The sequence below is a fragment of the Silurus meridionalis genome, chromosome 10, assembly GCF_014805685.1.
Source record: "Silurus meridionalis isolate SWU-2019-XX chromosome 10, ASM1480568v1, whole genome shotgun sequence".
Taxonomy (NCBI): domain Eukaryota; kingdom Metazoa; phylum Chordata; class Actinopteri; order Siluriformes; family Siluridae; genus Silurus; species Silurus meridionalis.
The window spans coordinates 19,313,025-19,339,147 of NC_060893.1; the positions used below are offsets into that span (position 1 = coordinate 19,313,025).

The window sequence follows — 26,123 nt, forward strand, 5'->3', positions numbered from 1 at the left end:
TGAGGTGGCATGTTAAATATCCAGTGATCAATATAAAAGAATTGCAAATTTTAACTGCTCGAATACAAGATACACAAATTTGTATGGTCCTGTCAAGCAGACAAAAACATGAACATGAATAGGACATGTGTGGCTTTGCATTTTTAAAAAACAGCTGTTATTACTTTTGTTGCCAGCTATTTTGACAATAGAAGCTGTATGTTGAGACAGTAAATCTATACTGCTAGTATTGTCCCTTGAGAATATATATATTAAAAATGTTGCTATGATGTGAGGGGTGTACTCACTTTTGTGAGATACTGTAGATATAATAAACTTTAAGCAATATTAAGTAGAACCTGGGAAGCATGTAGCGAGATGTTCAACGAGGGTCTCCTGTGTGACGGTCTTGCGTGCAGAGTTCATGGCCGAGATGGCCAGGCACAGGATGTCCCCCAGTGGGATGAACTGGGACTGACTGATTGGAGACATGCTGATTGGAGACACATCACCTAAAGGACAAAAATAGCAAAAGGTCAGGGATATGCTGAGGTAAAGTGCCATTAATAGCTATATGAATAAAAGTAGTAACATGTTCTCAAACAAAGCAATCAATTAAACAGACATGTGAAGTACACCAAAATTAATTCAGAACAAACACCATTATAACTTTTATTTATATATTTATGAAGTATACATGACAAAAATTAAAAACCATAAATGTAATAACTTTGTGCACAGTTTATATCTAAGCATTGAACATCCATACGTTTTCAAACCAGTGCCAAAACAATGAAAAAGCTACTAATGAAACAGAAAATATTCTGCACAATCATATTAAAAAAACGTTTTTCTTAACACAATGCAAAATGTCCATTCTGACTGAGTCTGCAAAAAGAAATGGAGGGAGGGCAAAAAAAAAAAAAATCAATCTGTGCATGAATTTCAAAACAAACCCAGTACCCCTGTGATGAAAAGGAACAGTGTGTCCAGACTGGTTAAACAAATATTTCACATCATGCACAGAATAATAAATTCCCAATTACTAAACAATGACTAAATGAGCAAAATGAATATGGGGTGAATGAGTCATGGCTGCACATGCTATCTCACTCACCAATGGTGCACTGTGTATAGACTGTTTACCAAGAAAGGTTTTCACCCACTGTGGCTTATGAATCACTATTGGCAGACGAACAGAAACACTAAATGACTACTTTTGTAACCGTCCATTAATATAGTTAAATGTCCATGCCGTGGGTCAAACTTTGAGAAGACACACTGCATACACCAGGTGTCCTTTCGACCAAATGTTACAATGTCTGTTGGAGTCTCATACTACAAGAATTCCATTTGTTAAAGTAGATGCCAAGCTTTTAGTAGAGCCTTTTTGCAGCTGCACCTCAATCCCTCTATCATCACTAAATAGCATGTCAAATTTGAACACCTCCGTTGCTCCCAATACCACGGTGGGCAAAATAAACACAAATGTGTGTGGGTTTTTTTTGTTTTTTAAACTGATGACCTATGGGATGCTTGCTGAACACCACTTCTTGCTCAAATTTACTAGCTTTATCCTGGTCTCAAAATCATGGCAGAAGAATAAGGAACAGATAAGGAAAGAATTAGGAGATCCCAACCTGAAAAATCTGGAACACCACAGTGAGTAGCTCAGTGTGAACCTCAGGATATCAGTCAATCCTTCCACACAGGTTTACCGACAGAAATGCCAAGCTAAAGCACTGAATTTGGCCACAGAAAACAAAAGCTACTGTAAGCTGATTAGCCTGAAACACCCATGTTAGCAGAAAACACAAAGTGTTCTTGGTATGAATAACTGAACTGTGGGTGGCAGAAACCTAAAAACAATCTGAGCCTCTAGAGCCTCCAGGAAGATGATCAAAGATCAGTTTGACAAGGTTGCCAGAAAATGTGTATCTCTGAAAGCCGCCCAATGACTGCTAAAGTCCACTACCAAATATAATGTAATATTTTTACATACATACAACATAAAACAGCATGACAACATAACACCAAGGACATACAATGTTCTTATATAATTATATAAATACAGCATAAATGTGTGAGAATACATCAGTTCACAGACATCATAAATTTTAATATAATAAAATACAGCGCTACAGGACTCTCCATTCAAGGTACTCATGTGATTGATTTTATTTTATATATATATATATATATATATATATATATTTTTTTTTTTTTTTTTTTTTTTTTAAACCACAGTGCAGTTGTCAGAGGGTCTTGATTAATTTTCCATAAAAGCACAGGTTTATATCAAGGCACTATTTTAACACATGAGCATTTATAACAGCCACTTATCCATAGAGTCCACTTCATCCAATAATAAACTGGTTTGTCACAACAACAAAAAAAGCATAGGTCATTCACGTAGTGAATTGAAGAAGAGATCTAGTTGGCATTTCTGGACGGTGTCAAAGGTTTTAGGGTTTTGGTTCTGGGAATACAAATTTGACAGAAACTCAGGAATTATTTAGTGTGAAATCAATGCCTGGTAGATGTAAGTAAGTGATGTAAAAAAAGGAGCTACATAATTGAATGCATGTCCAGCAGCCAACTTGCAGCAGAAAAAGATCCATTCAGAAGCTGCTTGAGTCCATGGGAAAACCCTGGCAACAACACTTGGTGCTGGCTTTCTGGATAATCAGAAATATAATCCTTTATCAAAATGAAAGGTGGCTTTTATTAACAGCTTAGAAGCTGAACAAAAAAGAAAAATGCAACAGTCTCAAGGTCGTGCAACCTTGGATAAGAAATGTACAAGCTCCACTAAAGCAGAAGTTAGAAAATGAATCAGAAATGCCAAATAACATCCATCAGCCTTAGTGCACTAAGGAGGTGATCGATTATAAAATGACCGCAAGTTATTTATACTAACTACTAAAGCATAAACTGTCAAACAGTGGCAGTGATGCTCTGTCCCATGATTCCATTGCTCTTTGCAAAAGACAAAATAGTCCCTCTGCATGCTCACATATTTTTTTTCCTCGTTTCCTGAACTAAAGGACTTCAGATTGCCAGACTGGAACTGAGAAATTAATCACAAAACAGGAAACAGACATCAGACACCAAACACCCTGACTCTCTACTAGTCTGCTACATCCCAATTTACCTACTTATACTGTTAGAATTAAAACTACAGGTGGTCCCCGACTTACAATGAAGATGTGTTCCGATGACCCCATCACAACCTAAAGACGAGACATGGCCTAGCCTACCCAGGAGTCTTTAAAAATGGTGATCAGTATGGGAAATTATACTGTAATTACATAATTTAGCAATAGAGAGCTATTTACAGTACCATATTGTATAAACAATACAGTATATTTGTATGTGGCAGTGAGCACGTGGACGAGCGCCGGTTCGTGTGTGGAGGGCGGAGCATATGCTGCTACATTTGGCTGCTGTGTGAAAATCTAAATTATTACAATTTTGTCGTATCGCCATCACCATCGTCAGATCGAAAAGGACAAATACATGCAAATAATGCGAAAGATAATATTTGTATTTTTCTTTTATATATATATATATATATATATATATATATATATTTATTTCACTGAATTGACCATTCCCTTGATTTATTTTTCAACAAAAATTGTAGACTTTTGGGAAATATTTGCAGAAAAGGTGCTCATACATCCACAGTAGGCCATCTGGGTACCTTCGGGATGCTCATTTCTACAGAACACAATTTGGGACACACTTATTAAGATCTCAGGTACTATTAGACTTATGATTTAAAACAGATAATGATTTTAACAGCCAGCACAATCATTGACTAGGGTTGGGTGTTGATATAATATTTAGATTGTGATAAATGTCTTGATAAACCTTTTCTGAAATATCATTGGGATCTTATATATATATATATATATATATATATATATATATATATATATATATATATATATATATATATATATATATATATATATTTATTTATTTATTTATTTATTTATATATATATATATATATATATATATATATATATATATATATTTCCTCTGAATTCTAATCTCTCTAAAATTAGTTTATTGGACAAATTTTTGCTATCTAATGTATATATCGTGCTACACAATATCCTTGAAATGACATCAAGTATCGTGATATGATATTTTTGTCATTTTGCCCAGCCCCATCATTGATTATTTTTCTGACATATCCAGGTGTTACAATGCAGGATGACTTTAGAATTTAGTGGCTGAAAACTTATTTCTATGGCATGTTACATAAAAAAAAAAAAAAAAAACACACATTTCATGTCCTTCAGAGTCTCGGGTGGCTTGCATCTTACTCGCTAAAAACAAAGTACGCCCATATTCTGGCACTGACGAAGGCAAATCATTCTAATGTCAGTTTACTATTAAACGCCAAACTTTAGAACTTTTAAGTGTTTAATGATGTTATTAATTTGCTGTGCTGTTTGATTAACCACACTTTATTAGTCAGAAACATTTACTGCACTGAAACACCACTACAATATAACTGCCAACATGGAACACCACTGGGATCCTTATGTTACTCAGGTTGGTATCACTGTGAGGAAACGATGACTCCTTAAACACCCCTACATCTTGTTGGAAAAGTATACAGAGTTGTCACAACTCACTGAGGTTTCTGGTGGCAATGTCAACAGGATATGATCAGCAGTACAACAAACACAGAGAGAAAGATAACACTCTCAAAGGACCACAGGCACCTCTCTATGATCAGAAGGTTGCCTGGATTCACTACAAATTCAAACCAGACATGTTTACATGTGCGGCTTTTTTTTATCCAGATTGATTTACTATTTATTCAGGATTCAATCTATTTAGTGGATATAGCAGAGTGCTTAAAGAACAATAAGTAGCAGGTTCCAAGTGTTCACAACAAATTGTCACCTTAGTATTATACTTTTTGTTAAACATGTAAAATCATGTGTTTAAGAATGCTTGCTTTTGATTGGCCAGCAGGTTTTATTACATTGTGTGGCTGATGATGCAAAGTTTTGTTTGGTGTTTATCGATCGTTTTTTGAAAAGCTCAGCGCAAGATGTCAGTGCTTTGCAACCTTTTCTCAACGCGCTATAATCGTCTGAACTTAACGCTTGTTTTTATCTTAAATTCGAGAGAGAGAGAATGAAAAAGCTGGGGATGGAACGATTGGTTACGACTGTATCACAGGGAATAACTTGTTCTTGACTCGTAAGACATTACTGCTTAGGGCCTGCTAACGTATTACATCTTATTAGAGACTAGGAATACAACATGGGGTTATTTTTCTGTAATGTTTACAATCAAATCTAAAAGCTTTTCTTGAGAAAGCACTTCAAATAGGAAACCTAGATCCTGTCTGGTTTGCCAGACCATTCAGGGATCAAACATACTCTCACTCTCTCTCACACACAAACACCACTCAATCCTGATGCAATAAGAGCCAAGATTAAAAAAAGAGCCACCTCAGAAAGCATAGATAGTGAATTATGTGAAGTCTCAGAGAGAGAAAGAGAGAGACTGGCAGACATTTTTATTTTGTCCAGCTCCCTCCCCCTGGGTGGGTGAAGGGGACAGAGGAACAGCTGCAGAGGGAGTTCAAACAGTATTGGGTGCCATTTGAATAACTACATATCCATTAATACCATAAATTCTTCCTTCATGGACAACAACTGCTTCAACAAGCTCTCATGAGACAACCGTAACCTTTCAATGAACGAACCCTCAGCATAAGACGCAACTAAAAGAGACGCGCTAGCTACTGAAAGTCTGTGTGTGTGTGTGTGTGAGAGAGAGAGAGAGAGAGAGAGAGAGAGAGAGAGAGAGAGAGAGAGAGAGAGAGAGAGAGAGAGAGGGGGGAGACCTTGATAGCCAGATTTTCCTGTTCGGTAGTCGCAGCTGTCCCTCGACCATCTCTGAATTTGCTCTGGAAGCCTCAGTCATGCAATAGCAGGAGAGGAGACGCTCGCTCGGCAGTAAACAATCCTGTTCAGCCAGGCTTCTTTGTCCACGCATCTCCCGGCTCAACCCCACCCCCTGCTTTTGTGATTCTGACGACACGGCTCCCGAATCCTCCTCCTGGATGTGCCCTGGAGCACTACAACACACAAACGTAGTGCTGTACAGAAAAGAAAAAGAAAGAGGCTTCTCTACCTTGCTGTTTCCTCTGTAGCCTCGGTTCTTAAATCCAAAACACAACCTTCCAGCTCTCTCCCAACCTCCAGTGCACATTCAGTTAAGCCAGGGCTCCTTACCCAGCATGCTTCACTCCACACAAAGGCAAAGGAGGTGTGACCAATCACATTGTGACTGAACTCATTCCCCCCTATCGCCTCCTCCTCCTTGATCACTCACTCCAGCTGAATTGCCCATTGACACTCGAGCTAGTAGGCAGAGCTTAACCAGATGGTTGTTAGGGCAACGTTTACAATGAACCACATCAACCTGTTTTCTTGGTCAGTTTTGACTTCGTGTCTGGCTCATCACTCCTGAGATCCAGGATTATTTTTAAAATAATTCAGATCTCCTGAAATCTAAGTGGACAAATTATAATCCCAGAAAGTACACTACATCACCCATAGTGCACTGTGAACCGACTGTAAGCGACTGGTGAGAAAAATAAAGCCAGAGATGGTATGAGGACAAAACCTTAAGAAGAACCAGATTTAAAAGGGAACCCATCCTCATTTGGGTGACACCAAATACACATTATTGTTTCCTTATTGTTGAGGTTATCAACTGTTCACGTGCATTGTAGCAAACTTTCTTTTACATTACAGTTCAAATCCATTTTCACCCACATTTTTAGAGGGATTCTGTCAGTTCATTAATCACATTGCAGACACTTTTTCACGAATATACATTTGGAATTGTAAACAGGAAGCTCAATTATACACGTGTTGATAACAGTTTGGCCAAGTAATTAAAAAACGTTGACCATCATTGTCAAGTAGGGACTACTCTGGCAAAATACATTACACACCAGAAGCAGAAAAAAATTAAGGCTACTGATGTTGTTTTCTTGGGATATTTCCTTGCTCAACAAAGAAACATTCTTCCCTTTTCATAGCTTATGCAAAGCAAACAGCAAAAACAGTTAAATGGCTCAGCTATATATGGTTGAAATGACAATAAAAGCTTCTTGACTTGACTTGAAATTAAAATGACAATAACTTCAAATGAAACCAATTAATACGAATTTTTATTGATGTAATAATTACATACAGAATTTTCATCTAACTCATATCAAATGCGTGTTACTGTGAGAAAACCACGTTTCTCCAACAGTATCAATTTCATCAAATCTTTAATCTACAAATCGCTTTACAATGTTACTACGATTTATGCTGTGACGAATGTACAGCTTTGCAATATGCAATCAACTGTATCTTGATCACCCTCGTCTTAGTTCAAACTTGGTTAGATATAAAGCAGGATGTTAAGAAAAACTCAGGTCTTTGCTATCATTATTCTTGCTTTAATATTATTTCTCTTAATAAAAAACTATTTAATACTCTACTATATTTGGCATTAACTGTTCATGATAATCTTTCTGGGCTTTACAGTTTACTGACAATCTAATCTAAACAGAACACACGTGCACACTTTAGTGCAATTTACAAAACTTATACAGAACTGTGCCTCAGCTGCTGTTCATTTGTGGATATGAAAGGACTTGGACATGGTATCAGGAACAGCTTTGCCATACCAGAAAATTAGCTAATGTATTCTCCAAAGTCACTGGAAGTCAGCCGGCATCATTCTGCCCAGTCGCTGAATCTTAATGATCATTTGCAAATCAAAATGTATGGAAGATATTCTGAAGTTATGTCAGAATAGAAAACAATTGCTTACAGAAAGAAGTTTTCTGGTATGGTGTCAGAAACAATATTTTTACACTAAGAAATCAAACAAATTGTAATGGAAATGGATTAAGTCACTTTTTACTTGAATATTTTTGTTTTTATGCAACAAAGATTGAAACTTAATTTTTTTGTACCGATAGATAGATAGATAGATAGATAGATAGATAGATAGATAGATAGATAGATAGATAGATAGATAGATAGATAGATAGATAGATAAAAATAAAACCCCAAAAGAGCAAAAACATGAGCATGTAGAAAAACAATAGAGAGCAGCGATTGGTTGTTGACAATAATGACAAGTCAGTGATGTTTTTTGACAACATCGTGTCACAAATGTGGGTCGAACCGAACCTGTTTTCTCAACTTACAAAAGCAGCCCAATGAAGTGATGAATCAAGTTCAACCTTGTCGCTAACATCTGTTCAAAAAAAGTGAGTACAGTCGTCAAATATTCAGCCCAGCAACAAAGTAGGCAACAATGATCAGCTTAGAAACTGTAGTGAAGCTGTTAAGGTGACAATGGCGTGTGAGAGGAGGAGGGAGGAGCGAGGGAGATGGGGTGAGGTAATAAGATGGCCAAGGGGGTGTTGTATGTGTGTGGGGGAAGGGCAAATCTTCTAAAAGAGACGCTATGTGACACAAAGGTCCTCTGGTTTATTCAGATACTCTTTATGCTGGCCCCCCAAACACACACACACACACACACACACACACACACACACACACACACACACACACACACACACACACACACACACACACACACACACACATCTCCCTATGACTTTATGTTCCCACGCCTGGCTGCCCAAAAAATGAAGTGGGGCCAACAATCAGGAAGCTGAAATTACAAGACAAAACTGGTTTCTTAATGACAATACTATAGTCACTGTGCTCATTACTGTAATTAGCTTCAAACAAAAACAGCCTGATTGGAGTTCGGTGACTTTAAACAGAAACATGCTGATGACGATAAAGATGATGATGATGATATATGGAAGCCCTATCGTAATCTACACCTCATGGACTGTGTAATCTAAAAAACTAAATATTGTACCATTTCTTTCCCTAAACATGGATCACTGTAAATTACGAATTTTAAACGTGTGTACGGAACGGAAGGAAACGGAATGAACCTCTTGGGCGAACTTAGCATAGTTACTGAAAACCAGACAAAAAGGTTAACCATCAATTTTCCAAATTCGAACTATTTAAATGGCACTATAAAAGGACCAAGCGGTGGGCCTCCAATCCATCATGGCTGACAGCGTGTTACGGCAGGGAAATCCTCGGCATGCTGAGCGTATTCCCTCAGCCGTGACTGAGCATGCGCTCTTCCCGCACTCTCTGCACTTTAGGTCGTTACCTCCTGATGTGTGAAAACACAGAGCAGGTGCTGCTTCGACAAATCACCAGCCAAGAGGGAGCGGCTGTAGGCCACCACGCGCCTTCATGATCACAACCTGGAGTTCGTCAGAGTGCTGAGTTTTAACAACCCTCAGAGCTGCATGCACGGTACAAGAGCTGGGGGTTTAGCCAGAGTATTAATTTCTCCTAGAATAAAGAAGGAATTTAGAGAAAAGATAAAGAACTGACTCGTGCTGTAGCAACTCTTATTATGATTAAAAAAAATTGAAAAGTCAGCAAATACAGTAGTGTGCATCTATCACACTACACAGCAATATCACAAATCTAGCTTTGTATTATGATTAATGGGTATAAAGCAAGCAGTCAATTTAGGAGGTGTCTTGAGGGTACAGACATCACCTTAGTTATATCCTAAATTAGACCATGTCATATATTCCATTCTAAATCTTCAGAACACTCGAAACTGGTCATATATAAAGTGCTGGGTCAGTTTTTGATACCATACCAATAGTTATCATTTCTATAGTAACTCGTTCACAGGGATTTGTATGAAATATGAGACACACAATCCAAATCTAATGATAAATATTTAAAATGTATGTATTGTTTAAATAATTTCAATGTGGAATAGGTTTACTTTTTAAAGATCATAGAAAGAGTACTGTATACTGTAAGGAGTCTCCAGTGTCCGGAACAAAGCTGTTTCTTTACATTTTCTACCATGGGAAAGTCTGCAGGACAGACAGCACCGTGCTTTCCAGTTTCTCAGCGGACTACATTTTTGTCTCCAGTTCAAAAGAGAGATGAAAAAGAAAAAGAAAGAGAGCGAGAGAGAGAAAGAGGCTGGTGACTGTTTTTCACTGATATAATGCAAGTGATAACAGGAACTGACTCGCTCACTGGGAATCCAACCACATTGAACGGAATTATAAATAGATGGCAGCAAATCATTCATTCATCAAATTTAATTAAATAATGGTTAGCGTTGGCAAATCTCTCCAGTGAAAGGGAAACTTTTCAACATGCTGTTATACAAAAGTCAAAAATAAGAGGGGCTGTACAAAATGTGCAACAATGAGTACATTTACATTTTAGGGCATTGGTATCTAGAGCAACTTGCAATTGATCTCATTCATACAACTGAGAAGCAAAGTGGCTGAGGGCCTTGCTCAGGGGTCCAGTAGTGTCAGTTTGGTGTGGCTGGGATTTTAACTTGAGGCCAATGCCTTTACCATTAAGCTTGCACCTTCCCATCAGAGTACTCCATCAGCACAATAAACACAAGAAAAAGTAAAGCATTTTCCACATATACATCACCATATCCCTCCTTGTCTACCACCATATTCATCATTGTGCAAATTCAGAGCAAATGTGCAAAATCCCCCGCTTTACCGAGGTTGGAATCTCGCACCCCCGGTTTATCGCGGAATTGCATTTGCCACATAACTAATTAGTTTGGCTGATTTCCCCAGTCTCTCATGGATAGCACTATAGACCAAAAAACTTATAGGGAATTGTTTTTATGGAGTGTAATGTTGAAATAATGAAATGTATTAATAAAAATCGAATTATTAATTATAAAAAGTAGTTAAATGTTAATACTGTACAGTACATGTACTCACTATAAATGTGAGAGTGTACTGTATATCTATGAATTTATACAAAATTCCTCGCTATATTCTTGCAAATGTTTTCTGTGTATAAAGTGTGTGGGAGGATGATTTACAGCTTATACAATAGGAAAAAAAAAGCATTTTAGGAGTGGCATCCGTTTACTGTGGTTTTTCGTTTCTGGAAACTTAACCACCGCGATAAACGTAGGATTACTGTATATTTCATTTATTATTACACTGCCTTAGAGGAAAATCTCGACTCTGATCTGCCCTCTTGTGGAGACTTAAAATCCTACAAATTGTGTGCAAACATCAAGGATAAGCCCAGTAAACATTAACAGCTGGTTTTGATCCGTTTTAGAAAGAAGCTAAGACAACTAAACTAATAAATCTGATCAATGAATTTCTTTAAGGTTCATAACCCTTTTTTGGGTCAACCTTAAACCTAAATTATTTGTTTCAAGTAGCCTCAGAGATGTTAAATTATTCTTTTGCTCTTTGCCTTGTTTAGGTTCTTGACCAGATGTTCATGTTTAGATTTCAAATGGCTTTTAAAGTCGGCCGGCTGCGAACTTTCATTAGAGAAACGCATCAAACTTAGTGTCCATTCTTATAGATTTGCACAAATTCTGTTTGGTTAACTGCATGTACGTTTCCTGATTTGCTTGGATGTTTGCCTCATGATTTTCAACACGTCTGTCCATTTGAAGTATTTATAAGCTGAAGAGTTCTACAGCTAAAGACACTTTTAGACATGTATACTGATTTAGCTAGCCCACAGGCTAAAAGGAATCTCATGACAAACAATGATCAGTCCTGTCTTTTTTTAACATACAATTTACCCGACATTTTTAATCACCGTCTTGTGAACCCCTGAAACAAACCCTACACCATTCCAAACCTGTGTCATCAATGGATCAAAAAGAATATGGGACAAACTATCATATACACTAGCAGCTGCATTTATGTGCTTCAAGTATGTAATGCTACACTCGGTTCATGACACATTTCCTCCCAGTATCAAGGCTGCTGTACATAAAAGCTGTACCCCTTTTGTTCAATCCAGAAAAAAAACAGAACATAAAAATTTCGGATGTCATGTGTCCTTTCAACTATTTGATCGCTGCTCAATGTGTGTTTACATTATCTACATTTAGTCTAGCTACAGTGTATGTTAGCTGTCAATGTTTCTCTTTTAACCACTTAAGTTTTTAGAGTGAAGTCGACTCCGTAGCAGCACTTCCAAGACAAACCCCCAAAAAAAAAAAAAAAAAAACACTTCAGGACATAGCAGCTCCGAAATAACAACTCTCTTCACATTTCCCATTAAATTTCATGATGCACTACGGGCCACAACAACAAACTATTATAAAGCAACCGCATTATTTGCATTGAAACCCAGAGCTCGGGCTTCAGCGTATGCACTTTCATCTGGTTCTGCTTTATTATTCAAATCGGCTTACTGTGCACACACGCTACAGAAACCCCCCATAAACAAACAGCACAGAGTGGCAACGTGATCCCTGAAACTACCTTTTTAGATCTAAAATGAAATACTGAACAGACTGGATTGAAGAGTTCTTCCTACCTGCATTGGGAGGAATCTCTTAAGAGAGAAAACATGTACATTTGTATGAGGGAGATAACCGCGTGGCCGTAATGCAGGACGGACCATAACCCGTAGACAGTTATGCCTGCTATTCTAAACGCAACAAACGCTCAACCGTTAACACGTGGCACACGAACACTCGCATTCAAATTTGTTAACCAAATCGCAACACAAACGCACGCCTCAATATATCGGTTTTCTTAGATCCTTCACAGGTCTTCCCTGGTACAGCAGGTTTAATACAATATTTATTCCTAAAAGACATCCTCCTACATCCGTGTACAAGCAGGACCAAAGTTTCTCAGCATCAAAAGGCAAAGCAGTTTATGTAACCACACAAGTGACACCTCAAACAAAATGCTTTCACAATTTCCACTCAGATTTCCATTAAAAAGTGACAACCACTTTTGTGAACACCATCAAACTGACAAAGTAAAAAGGACACCAGTAAAAACCAGCAGTCACATGTTTAGTTCATTTTTCTAACCAATAGTCAACCAGCACACAAGCTATGCTACATCCAATGTAACAAACTATATTCATTACATGTTAATTCTTTGAAATGAATAATTTTGTGAGATTTGTTACAACGTGTCCCAGCCATTACTTATGATTCTCAAAACGTTTCAGTAAAACAGCATAGAAACACCACCTCCATCTGTACAGAATGGCTCTGTGCCCTGAGAAAGTCATGGAAATAAAATGTAGTTAAACTGTTAAACAAGTTACAAAAATAAAATATATTGCATGCATGCGATTTATGAGGACGTTTCCGTTTTGTAGTCAGACATTTCCTCTCAAGGATGCAGTGAGAAAAGTGTGAGAAAGACAGAGAGGGAAAGAGAGATGAGTGTATATATATATATATATATATATATATATATATATATATATATATATATATATATATATATATATATATATATATATATATATATATATATATATATATATATTTTTTTTTTTTTTTTAACACGCATTTTTTCTTGACGCCAATGCGTGGCGCACCTTCAACTGGCATCCTCCGCCTTTCCCAGACATATCCCTCTCTCGCTCTGTTACATCCTGCGTAAACAGGGCCATTTCTAACCTTTTAGAACCCTGGGCAAGATTCCCATCATCACCCCCAGTGCTCTGCCCTCCCACCGCAATGTTCCACTCCTACACCATACAAATCATTATCAATCTTCTATTAAAAAAGCTTAAACACATTTAATAATAAAGATTTGCCTGAATTCAAGTATGTAAACATGTACTGTATCTTAAACTTCAGCAGAAAAACAGATTAATTATTAAATTGTCGAGGGCAGCGGCAGGGCGTTGTTCGTTTGTTTCGATAAAATGTTTCAAAGATCTTATTTTTGTGAAATTTTGTGTTTTTATTTATTGTTTTATTAAATTCAGCTGTACCTTTGAGAATTTTTATTTTTTTTTACATTAATGCAAACGTTATTTCATTTTGAAAAGCTTTATAGTTTTACAAATACACATTTCAGCATCATCACTAATCTGTGTGCAATTTCCTTGATAACCAATCAAGTGAGCTCATGATACCAATTATTATAACGCAATATTGACCACAATAATCTTAACATGACATTTTTCCCCAAATCGTCCAGCCCTATCATACACGAGTCAAAAAACCAAAGCCTGGTTAGATAATAGGGGAACATTCAAAGAAAAAGGTTAATTTAGATGCCTTAAGCCATATGCCTGCATTTCTAAACAAAAGAAACCTTATACTTGTACATGGTGGAAAGGAAAACACAGATTTCCGTATACATGCATACAACCGACCAGCAAAGCATACCAACGTCATTTTTCACAGCAGTAAACATCCTTGTGAAATTCATACTGAAATGAAATACGTTAGCCAGCCCAACAAATAAGCATGAAATGTTTTCAATGCTTAATATGAAGGTTTCATAAATTCTCCCTGGTCTTCCATTTGTATATTAGAAGTGGGAATTATAAAAATGTTGAAAACTTTACTTTAATTTTAATACTCAAATACGTCCTAAAATAAGGCATTGAAAATTCCCCCCACACACACACTGGGCCATAATTGAGTGCTGAAATCATTATGGATCATGACCATGAGCTGCTATGGTTGACATTTCTGTTTGACTTGTAACTGAAAACAAATTAGCAGCTACTAAGCAATGTGTAACAAGGTTTACATGCTCTATTAGCTTAGAGATCTTCAAGATGGAGCGGATCATTTAATAAAACAGAAAGGAGGTCACTATCGATTATTTTGATATCCATTTCCTTTGACTAATAATCGAGTGGTATATATTATATGGTGTATGTATACTGTAAATGGCATATACAGCTAGATTTTCTCTACATGCATAATACATACAAATGCTATACTTGCTATAGCATACTTCTTATCCCTACATTTTAGCTAAATTACTGCACCTTGTATAATGTATTTACACTTTTTCTAAACAAGGCATCGCTTTCCTGGAGAAATATACCTATCTGAAGTCTTCTGTAAATGATTAAAGGCAGAAACCAAAAAAAATAAAAAAAATAAAAATCTTAATCCAAGTATAAACTAAATCTTAAATATTTTGACTGACACGTGATAGCCAAGTTACATTTTCAACATTTGGCAGGCAACCTTATCCTGAGCGACTTACAATTAATTTATTTATACAACTAAGCAGTTGAGGGTTAAAGTGCCCAGCAGTGACAACCTGGTGGTGGAGAGATTTGAACTCACAACCTTACAATCAGAAGTCCAACACCTTAACTGATGAAGTAGGATGATCCATTAAAACTACGAAAGTAAGGATTTCATATTGTTTTTGTGCATTTAATTTTTTTTTTATTGCTCTTTATAGTTAATTTATAAAATCAATTTTGGAAACCATTGGATTTTTTTCCCACCACGATTCTTAAGAATAAGGGAGATATGCAGACATGCAGTAACTACAGGGGAATAAAGTTGATCAGTCACACCATGAAGTTATGGGAAAGAGTAGTGGAAGCCAGGCTGAGAGAAGAGGTGAACATCTGTGAGTAACAGTATGGTTTCATGCCAAGGAAGAGCACCACAGGTGCATTATTTGCTTTGAGAATTTTGATGTAGAAGTACAGAGAAGGTCAGAAGGAGTTGCATTGTGTGTTTGTGGATTTAGAGAAAGTGTACGACAGAGTTCCAAGAGAGGAGTTGTGGTATTGTATGAGGAAGTCAGGTGTGCCAGAGAAGTATGTGAGGGTGGTGCAGGACATGTATGAGGACAGTGTGACAGCAGTGAAGTGTGCAGTAGGAACAACAGACTGGTTCAAGGTGAAGGTTGGACTGCATCAAGGATCGGCTCTGAACCCTTTCCTGTTTGCAGTGGTGATGGACAGGTTGACGGACGAGGTCAGACAGGAGTCTCCCTGGACTGTGATATCTGCGGATGATATTGTTATTTGTGGTGAGAGTAGGGAGCAGGTTGAGATGAGCCTGGAGAGGTGGATGTACGTGCTGGAGAGGAGGGGACTGAAACTCAGTAGGAGTAAGACAGAGTACATGTGTATGAATGATAAGGAGGGCAGTGGAGTGGTGCAGTTGCAGGGAGAAGAGGTGGAGAGGGTGGAAGAGTTCAGGTACCTGGAGTCAACAGTGCAAAGTAATGGAGAGTATGTTAGAGATGTAAAGAAAAGAGTGCAGGCAGGGTGGAGTGGGTGGAGAAGAGTGACCGGAGTGATTAGTGATAGAAAAGTATGTGAAAGAGTGAAAGGGAAAGTTTATAGGACTGTGGTGAGACCTGCGATGTTGTATGGTTTAGAGACAGTGGCATTGAGTAAAAGACAGGAGGTGGAGCTGGAGGTAGCAGAGCTGAAGATGTTGATGTTTTTGTTGGGAGTGACGAGGATGGACAGGATTAGAAATGAGTTCATTAGAGGGACAGTGCATGTAGGACATTTTGGAGACAAGGTGAGGGAGGTGAGATTGAGATGCTTTGACATGTGCAGAGGAGGGACATGGGGTATATCGATAGAAGAATGCTGAGGATGGAGCCACCAGGAAGGAGGAAAAGAGGAAAAGCCAAGAAGGAGGTTTATGGATGCGGTGAAGGAAGACATGCAGGTAGTTGGTTTAAAAGAGGCAGATGTAGAGGACAGGGGGGTATGGAGACAGATGATCCACTGTGGCGACACCTAATGGAAGAAGCCGACGACTTTGCTTCTGAAATGCTGCCACAAACAACCTTCCCATGGTCAAATTCACTCCATTCTGTTTTGAGGTTTGTTGTAAAAATAAACTTATTTATAGGTATTGCCAAAAGTTTGCAGACACCTGGTCATAAGTACTGTATGTGCTTTTTGAGCATTGCATGTACTGATGTAGTGTGAGGAGGCCCGGGGTACAGTCAGTGTTCACATTTATCACAAAGCTGTTCAAAGGGGTTGAGGTCAGCACTCTATAACAGGCCACTCAAGATCTTCCTCTCCAAATCATGTAAATCATATCTTCATGGAGCTCGCTTTGTGCACAAGGGCAAGTGAATGAAAAATGGTATTATTCCACATCCAAAGCAGTCCTAAACAATTGTGTGCCTTCAGTTTTGACCACCTTTCCTGCTTATGCTAGTAAGACGAAATAGCAAAAAGAGAGATCTAATTTAATACATGCATGAGAAGAGTTCATGCATGTGTAGACACTACACGTTGATATTCCTCCAAACACATAGTGGGAACCAAGCCAAAATGTAATTATCCTGTATAGCACAAAAGACACTCTAAAAACAAGCTTCCGCTGTAAATGTGCATAAAAAATGTTTTTGTCCTGCAGAAAGTTCAAAGTCGGCAACAACAAATATTCTGATACCCAGAACGATTAAAAGGTATGCAAATGAGTCATTATGTAAATCTAAAAGCACTAACAGTTCACACAAGTTTCCCGATCGCTTGAGGAACACAACCCCTACTCTAACATTTTACAATAGAAGTGGGATGATGAACTGCAGGCACTCACGCAACACTGATATGAAAATGGCCCTGCTATTAATCATGCCACATATACGCTTATTAACATTCATAACACGCCATAACATCTTATATTGTCGGGAGCTTTCCACACGGTATACACTACATGATTATTAAACGATTGGTGAGGGAAGAAAAATCAGAATCTGGACATTAAAAAAATGCTGGGAAGACACTCAGCAACCCCAAACAATCCATCTGAAGAAAAAAAAAAAAATACAAATGGAAGTGACAACATTCGTCTCTGCATCAAAACACTTTTGCTTTACGATACTATTTTTCCCCATTGAAGATTAATGTGATTCCTGAGCCAAGGTGTTTTAAAAAAAATAAATAAATAAATAAAAGAAGAAAGCGGCCACAGGATTAATACCATGTCTGCAAGCATCACCCCAGACACGGAGTGTACGCCAGAAGGCAGACGGCTAAGACAGGCCGTGAAGCAGTCACCAAACGCGTCAGTGTTTATAGGGGGATTCTGGAAGTCTAAGAGAAGTATAGCAGATTGCAGGAGGCTCATAAAACGCTGACAGCAATACAATACATTTTTATTATGACTTACAGTCAGCTGGAGGACATGAAGACGGGTCATGGCAGGGAGATGCATTCTGGTGGTTTACTATCGTGAAGTGTACGTTTACATTTATTCGTTTGGCAGAAGCTTTTATCTGAAAAGATTTAAAGCTGAGACACGCTGTATAATGTGAGCATACAGATGAGGTTAAGGGTGTTTACTCAAGGGGGCAATAGCAGCTTTCTAGAAGCACAGGGATTAAAAATAAAAATAAAATAAAAAATGAATAAAAAACAATGGCAAGGAAAGGGGGAGGCGTATGGTTCAAGTTAATATTATACTACATGCAGTGAAATCCGCGCCGCTAATTTGATTGGTAACGCAATGATCTAAAAGTGCCTATACTGTAGTTCCTCCTATGCATTTACCACAAAACAAAAAATTCATTAGAAAAAACCAGGAATATCCAAATCATTGTGAGCTAGCCGAAATGCTATAAATAGAACATGGTTTAACACCAAAGTAAAAATTAACATGTCACCGACTTATTAATTTCTTGTTTATAGACTGAGAGCAAGATCACCTTTGTAATTCAGTATAACCTCACTCTCGCTTTTGTACATTTCTTAAATATGAATTACACTTAGCCAAGCCACCTGTTTTTGTGTGAATTTTTATGTCCTCCCCATGTCCATGTGGTTTTCCTTAGGGTTTGCAACATTAATCTGAGTTGAGGATTGAACCTGGGATCCTGGAGGGGTAAGAAAGAGGTGCGCTGTGCCACCATGCCATCCTAAATGTAATATATTTTTTTTTAACGGCTGAAAAAAATACAGGCGTCGTATTGGGGTTTTTTTTGTTTTGTTTGTTTTTAGTTACTGGCAAAACAAAAAGATAACTTTGTCCAGATTCGAACATGAAGTTTTTATGGATGAGTCGACTGTAATATTTATATTTTTCAGGTGTCTGTAATAAAATAATAAACTCAGACTGTGAATGAGCACAAGCCATAGGTTTTCCAGCAGCTTTCACCCAGATATTCTGTCACAGATGGCAATCACATTATTTGGAAGGTCGACCTAAAGTCAAGGATGGTTTAATGAAAAAAAATGGATTGATTTAAAACAAAAGTGCATTTGACATTTAAACGTGCCCTGTTTAATATTTTTGAAGGGGACTGTCCTTTTGCTAAAAATTAAAATGATCCTGTCTAAAAGTCTGTTTGGTATGAGTATGATGCGCTTGATGAGTCACCGTTGTGATCTGACTAATATTTTAAGCAGTCATTATAGAATTGGTCTAAAATTCCTCTGTGAAGGTTCGATTTGTGTACCCAGTGAGAGAAAAATAAATGAGAAAGCATATGATAAAGAAAGAAAGAGGTCCAGAAAAGTGATCGGAAATTGAAACTGACTTCGGAACATCGCAAATGATGAGCCAACAATTCAGACACGGCCAACCAATGAGAAAACAGCGAAGAAAGGCTCCCTTGTATTTCAGTCAACTTGTCTCTGTGAGGGTTCGGCTCGGAGACAGTGCTCGATTGCTGACGCCAAGCTCGCTACACAGCATCACCGCCAGGTCAAATTACTTCCAGCGTAACTCAATAGTAGCTCAATTCGGCAATGATGACTTTACTGTGTGCTAAGCTAACACACTGTCATCGCAGACGAAACACCGATGACTGAAACCAGAGGAACGCAGCTTCCCCATTCACAACATTGTTAAGACTGTCAGATGCAGTTTTAAGCTTGTTTGACATGGAGCAGACAGTAATGGCGTAAAAATTGACACACACGCTGTCAGTCCCGTGTGTCGTCTTGCCCTAAAATGTACAAATATTTTGATGGATCTGGAATATGCAAAGCTTTCATGATTATTATTTGTTTTCGGAGAACATGAATGAACACATTCTGATCACCTGAAGCGTTCGGTCAAATATGATTATTTGGACAGATGCATGCAGAGATAAAGCATGTTTTTTTTGTCCTGCCTGTGAAAAGTCAAGCGCTACAAGACTTCAAGCCCAGGCAGGCCGCTACTTATACTCAGGATTGCCCTTCAATTTATAAAGGACTTCTACTGTGCATCACTGAAACCACAAAGATGATGGGTTGGGCTCTTTAATGCATGATTGTACACTGTTTAAAAAAAAAAAAGAAAGTAAAGAAAAAAAAATGTATTCAATGTAAAAATAAATGGACGGCTTATTTATTAAATGTTCAAAGCAAGCTTTTTATGCTCAAGAAGTTCAGCTTGGTTCATTTGTTTAAAAGTGAGACTGGATTTTCACATGCAGCTTGTCAAATCCATGGAATCTCCTTATAGGGACATGTGTAAATTTAAAGACAAAGTTTCAGACCGAAACAGGAAAGGATAAAAATGTCCTGAAATAGTCGTGATCGTTCCAGGCCTTCTTCAAGATTCTCTGGCCTTCTTCACAAACCTTTCTCTGGCCATCTGCACAACCACAGACATCCTCCTTACTGCCATGAATTAATGATGCATTCTCAACCTATACATTCCCTCTAGTTCTCTTGCTCGCACAGACACTGTCAATCTTCCTAATGGATCTGGGACCTTCTCCAAAAAGCCCCTGTTTGTATAATTTTAGGTTGTGTGATAGCCAGGTGAGATAACGCAAGCTCAAAAACGCGATGACTGGAAAAATGAAACACCCTCAAAAACCGTTATGCATGCAGACTGGAACACTCTTTGTTCGCTAGAATAGCACAGTGGAGACTCGTTGAAATGTATGCCACAACAGTCCGAAGAACTGCAGCCAAAAGACGTTATTCAAAATAATTACATGGAGATTCTAAAGCTGTATTTCATCAGGCTGCAAGATATCAACCAGTATGGAAACCCAAATATTCTTCGACTTAATCTGGAATCCAGCACTTCCTAAATTGTCTGAGGCCAGCTTTGCCAAAAACAGCCACGCATGATGATCACTGTAGATTAGCATCATTTCGAATATGGTTGTTAAAACCCAGACTATTTTTGAGAGATCTAAACTTAGCCCTAATCAGCAGCATTTAACTCCAAGTTGAAAATCTGCAGATCTAAATGATCATTCAGATCCAAATCTGAATGACCTGCAGAAACCTCCTAAATTGAAATTCAATTCCATTCTATTTGCACAGCTTGAATGATAAACAAAACTGAGATAAAATGACTTTAAAGAAATCAGGATCTAGTTTGAGATCCCAATTGAGCAAGAATCGAAGGCATTACCCAAGATGATACGAGCAAGAACCCTTAACAGGAACCGGACTCAAAAGAGAACCTGTGCTCTCTGGGCAACACAGGACAATGGGGTTAGATCTAGTTATTATACTAAACTGCAGAAAAGTAGAGTCAAACAGTTCAGAGTGTGTTGAAAGGATGCTCAGTACAGATCTGCAGATTGGTGTCCCCTAAAGTTCTTCAGCTTTGCAGGCTCATGAAGAGCTGCAGCTTTAATAAATCCTTAAGATCTACAGATCTGCATACTTCAAAACCTGATGCAGCTAATAAATATTAATGAAAGCAATAACATTAAAAGGCATATCTTATTAGATAGCCAGCTAAATTCTGTGTGTGTGTGTGTGTGTGTGTGTGTGTGTGTGTGTGTGTGTGGAGATAAAAAGAAACCATGCAAAAATGGAATAATTACAGTGATGAGGCAAAGAACAGGATGGAGGTAAGCCTGGTTCACAGCTTGTGTGCTACCCCAGAGCTTGCACTGCTGATCTCGCAACAATGCTGCTGATTGTGTGGTCACTGCTGAACAGATCTTGAGCCAGGAACCTCTTGGCATGGCGCAATGCAAAAGTCACAATCCGTATGCTTACTCGACCAGCAACGCCACCACAGAACCATGTGAGCAAATTCTGACAGATTTATTATGTTGAAGTCATGCCATTTAGCAGGAATTTAATGTTTGCATGGTTTTATTTTAATAGCTACAAAAGAATAGCAACTCTGTTTCTCTTCGGTTTGACCATTATTATTTCACCTCATTCAGAAGTTATATGAAAACAACAGGGCCTTCGATTGCCTTAGAACAAAACTGGCCTCAAGCCCCACTCCCCAATCCAGTTTGGTTGCCAGTTTGAAAAGCAAAACACATGATTATGAACTCAATTTATAGAAATCAATAAATCAAAACTGTGTCTTACTAAACTGTACCTTCCACTCATTGCTCAACAGGAGCAGTTCTGTTTTCAGTCTTCTATCCCCAGTCATTTACTCACATGCTAGTGCTTTGTAATCCAAATCATACTCATTTTCCATAATGGCCACATCATTTAACCTCTCACCCTTAATGTTGCTAGGAAACGTGATGAGTAGCTGAACCAATGTAAACTTGGCAGCTCAGGCTGTGCATCCATTCAGCATTTTTCTCTGTGCTGAAAGTGCCCTCTGAAGCCGAAATCCCTTCTTCCCTATGCTAAAGTAAACTGATCTCTAGCTGTTATGATGCTGCCATGCATACATTTTAGCTGGACATTAACCAGCAACAATTCGTTTTCTGTTGACACTGGGCACAAGTCAAGCGAAAGGCATGGATTTCCAGGCTCAGTGTATGGAATACTGGTGAAAGCATCACTCCTAAAGACAGCACAGGGCACTTTTGGCTCCAAGTTTTAGCTTCAAGCTGACTGCAACAAGAGGGCCTTAAACTTCACTGGTCTCCCATGCATCATGCAAATCAAGCACAAATTAGATAACACCACCAATCTTTTTTCTAGGGCTTATATTTGCAAGAAAGGAACTGTAAATGGTTGGGTTGAATCAAAACAGAAATAGGAGGCTGGTAAAGATTTTTGGTTAAGGTGTGGTTAAACTAAGCTAAGTTTAACCAGAGACCTATGTTTACATTCAATGGTTCACAGTGTAGCTATAATTTTTATTCAGAGAACATGACCTTCATGATTGTATTTGCATCAATGCTAATAAAGCTTTACTAACGCACAACAGAAAACCCTGTATATCTAGATAGATAAAAAAAAAAAATCCGTCTTTGCATGGTACAGGTATACAACAACAAATTGCAATTTAGCATCTACCAGCAATGCAAATAGTAGTTGTTCCAATAAATATGCACATATATGTATAGCGTGTTATAGATGGATCGATAGAGCAAATAAATCTAAAGTTTCTGCAGGTAAAAAATGTGCTAGTGTTGACCACTGTCAGGAAAAAAACAACGAACATGACCTAAATCATGCTTGAGTGAGCGATATCTTGGGTCAATTTTCATACACAAACTTGGCATGAGTTTGTACATGCCATGTCTTACAGCAAATGCTTAAATGCCCTCCATCGTTTGCTGTGCCACACTAACAGATGCTGCAGCTAAGGGAAGGACTACAGACTCCTAAAAGTAGGTGACCTGTATCTCCTGGCCTTGAAAGGCATGCTTATAGCAGAATACCACTGGCAACTAAATCTCCTGATGCCAAATTATTTAGTTTACTTTCTAAACTTATTACCAGTGCTGAATCTTTCCCCAAGAATAAAAATGTACAGCCAGAAATATACAGTAACCTACGAACCAGTAACCTGGAAAAAGCTGCAAAATGCATCATATGGCATCATAAGTAAACCCACCTGTAGGCATGTATATCCGAGGCGATTGTGAGACTGAGTAGGTACTGAAGGGCTTGGGGTAGTGCTTATAAAGTCTGTAGTCCTTCTCGCTGCGGGAACGGGTTCGTTCCGTGGCCCGGTCGGAGAAGTCCGAACTGGGCCAGGCCCTGCGTAGAGTAGTGCTGCGAGTTTTCTTCATGTCCGCTCGCCCCCACCTCCTCCACAGAAGTGGTGCTTTAGCGCTCTCCCTTCCCTCCCGTGCCGCATGCAAGGCGATTCATTCAGACTGCTCAAATCTGAACAATCCTCAATCAGCAAATTGTCCTTGTCTCCTGGTTAAGCGTTAATTTCAAACAGACATCTTCAGCTGCTAAATAGATTCCAAATCCAGGCTTAGAGTTAGAGGTTCACATGCATTTTCAGGCAAAACACACACGCACACTTCAGCGTCTCCACCATAAGAATTGAAGAGGAGGTGTGTAGGGGGATCGGTGGGGACAGATGAGGGGACCAGGGAGGGAGGATGGAGGGGGTGGTCTTGGTTGGTTTAGGGGTTGCAGGGGTGCAGGAGGAGCTCAATGTCTGCAGCGTGAGAGAACTCTGTTCAAACAATAGCTTAATTCAGCAAAGCTACGCTCCACTAGCTGAGCATAGCAAACAAAAGATTCCACTAAAAACAAATTAGACTTAAAAAGAAAAAAAAAAAAACAAATCAACACTAATGTTCCTCCAGCCATTACAGCCGATAAGTATTCTCTCACTAAATAGTCAGCATGGTAACTTTTTGCAGTCCAAAAGGAAGCACTAAATCTCTTCAATCAGACTTCACTGTAGTCCGATAATATTGCATTCCCATGTGAAAGGCAACACCGGGAGGTCCAGAGAGCACTTCCCATGATCCGATGCACTGGTGACAAAAAGCAAAAAACACTGCTACATGCACGTGTGGCTTTCTAAAAACGGACGGGTCTGAAGGCACAGCTGGGTGAAAACAATTCCAAAGCAGTACACACCCCCACGCATGCTCTCTTGCCTTCTCGTTCTTCAGGCTGCCTCGTTTGGTTCAGTGCTGCACTCAATTCTACCAATGCCAGCACACACATCGCTTTGTAGTAGACTTTTATGTAGGAGATTTAGATGCCTTTCTGAGGAACTGTCTCATGTCAGACTTGTTGATCTAGTCAGTCAGTGGTGCTCAAAGTGCTCTACCTCCAGGGTTCCACTGCTGGCTTGGTGCCCAGCCTATAAGAGCGCTGAGCTTTATTTACACACACATGGCCTGTCAGTATGCAGCTACTGACAGCTTGAGTGTTTTAAAAACAGGAAGGCGAGAGTGAAGATAAACCACCTCTGATGCTGCAAAAGACAGGACGCATCAAGCTCCCATGCCATCCACTGCTAGGTTCCCCTTTTGTTCTTTTCTCTTGATTCTGTCTTTCCTCTTTAAACTGGTCGTTCACAAATCCCAACAGTGTCCTTTGGTCCGAAAGCCAGACGCTGCACACGGAGCGAGAATGCTATTGAGATCCGAGCATGAAATGGCGTTAGAAGGTTGCAGAGAGTCAGGAGAGCACCATTTAGAGCGCTTGCTTTTTCTCGCTTTGGCTCTCTCCCTCTCTTTCGTCCTCCCTCCCTCTTTAGAGTTGAGCGCTTTTGTGCAGCTGCTCGAGCCCTCACAGCCAATCACTCTCTGACAGCAGCCTATCGGCTTAGAGCGACAGAGAGAAAGAGAGAGAGAGGGGGAAGGGGAAAACACTAGCCAAACACGTATCCAAACCCACGCTGAATTATTTACTCAGGAATATGCCACGATATCAGAACACAGTGACAGAAAAAATATCTATACAAGTCACTATATTTATTTGGCTACACTTAACCTTCGGTGACCCAACAAGTCTCCCGAGAATATGTCCTGCTTTCTAGGAGAGGTATATCTCACGAGTCCTTAACAAATTTTAGAATTTCACAAGTTAGTGTGCAATGACTAGAAAGCATGAAGTGTATGTGGTTTATTGGAAATGTCAGTATTTTGTGATGAATTACTATTTTATGGATGCATTTTTCACAAGATGTCTGTGTGAGGTTTTCTAAAAATGGACTGCCATAAAAATCTGTGGTTATTAAGTAACTCTACTGGACCAGAAACTTTTCCTCTCTCTTTCCTGCAGCATGCTATTAATCATGTGGTGTACTCGCTTCTTCTGACCAGTCGTCCGAGCGGCAATGAACTAATGTTTTTCCAGTAGGCCACGTGTCAAAGGTCATCAGTATATAATAAAGCAAACCCCTCCATCCTCTCAATCTTTGGGTCCATTCTTTAGTCTCAAATCAGCAAAATCGTGTCCAGCAAGTTCTTGGGAACAATTTCCAGAGCACCCTTAAAATCAACAAAACATGGGAACAGCCATGGCACAGATGGACTATACTGAGGTACATCTGAAGAATTTAAATTAACAGTTGCCTCCACAATTAACACCAGAGGTATCTTGTCTTTGAGAAAGCTGCTTCATATTAGTCAAACAAATTAGCCTTGACCAAGAATTGTTCCTGCATTAGAATTTGGGGCGGTGGAAGATTGGGATCTGA

General features: G+C 38.7%; 1 protein-coding gene across 3 annotated transcripts in view; it reads right to left on the bottom strand.

Moving 5' to 3' along the window:
• Positions 1-25,180, bottom strand: part of stox2b (storkhead box 2b) — a 37,463-nt gene extending 12,283 nt beyond the window's left edge. Inside the window, exons 1-2 of one of the 3 annotated variants that reach the window (XM_046859253.1) lie at positions 23,559-25,180; positions 339-491 (exon numbers count right to left, since the gene is read on the bottom strand). In XM_046859253.1, coding sequence (XP_046715209.1) covers positions 339-491; positions 23,559-23,736 — 331 coding nt within the window. In that variant the 5' untranslated portion in view covers positions 23,737-25,180. Of the gene's footprint in view, positions 1-338; positions 492-5,862; positions 6,097-6,152; positions 6,257-23,558 lie in introns of those variants that run through there. The other 2 variants (XM_046859255.1, XM_046859254.1) reach the window with 2 other exon arrangements.
• Positions 25,181-26,123: the final 943 nt, after the last annotated feature.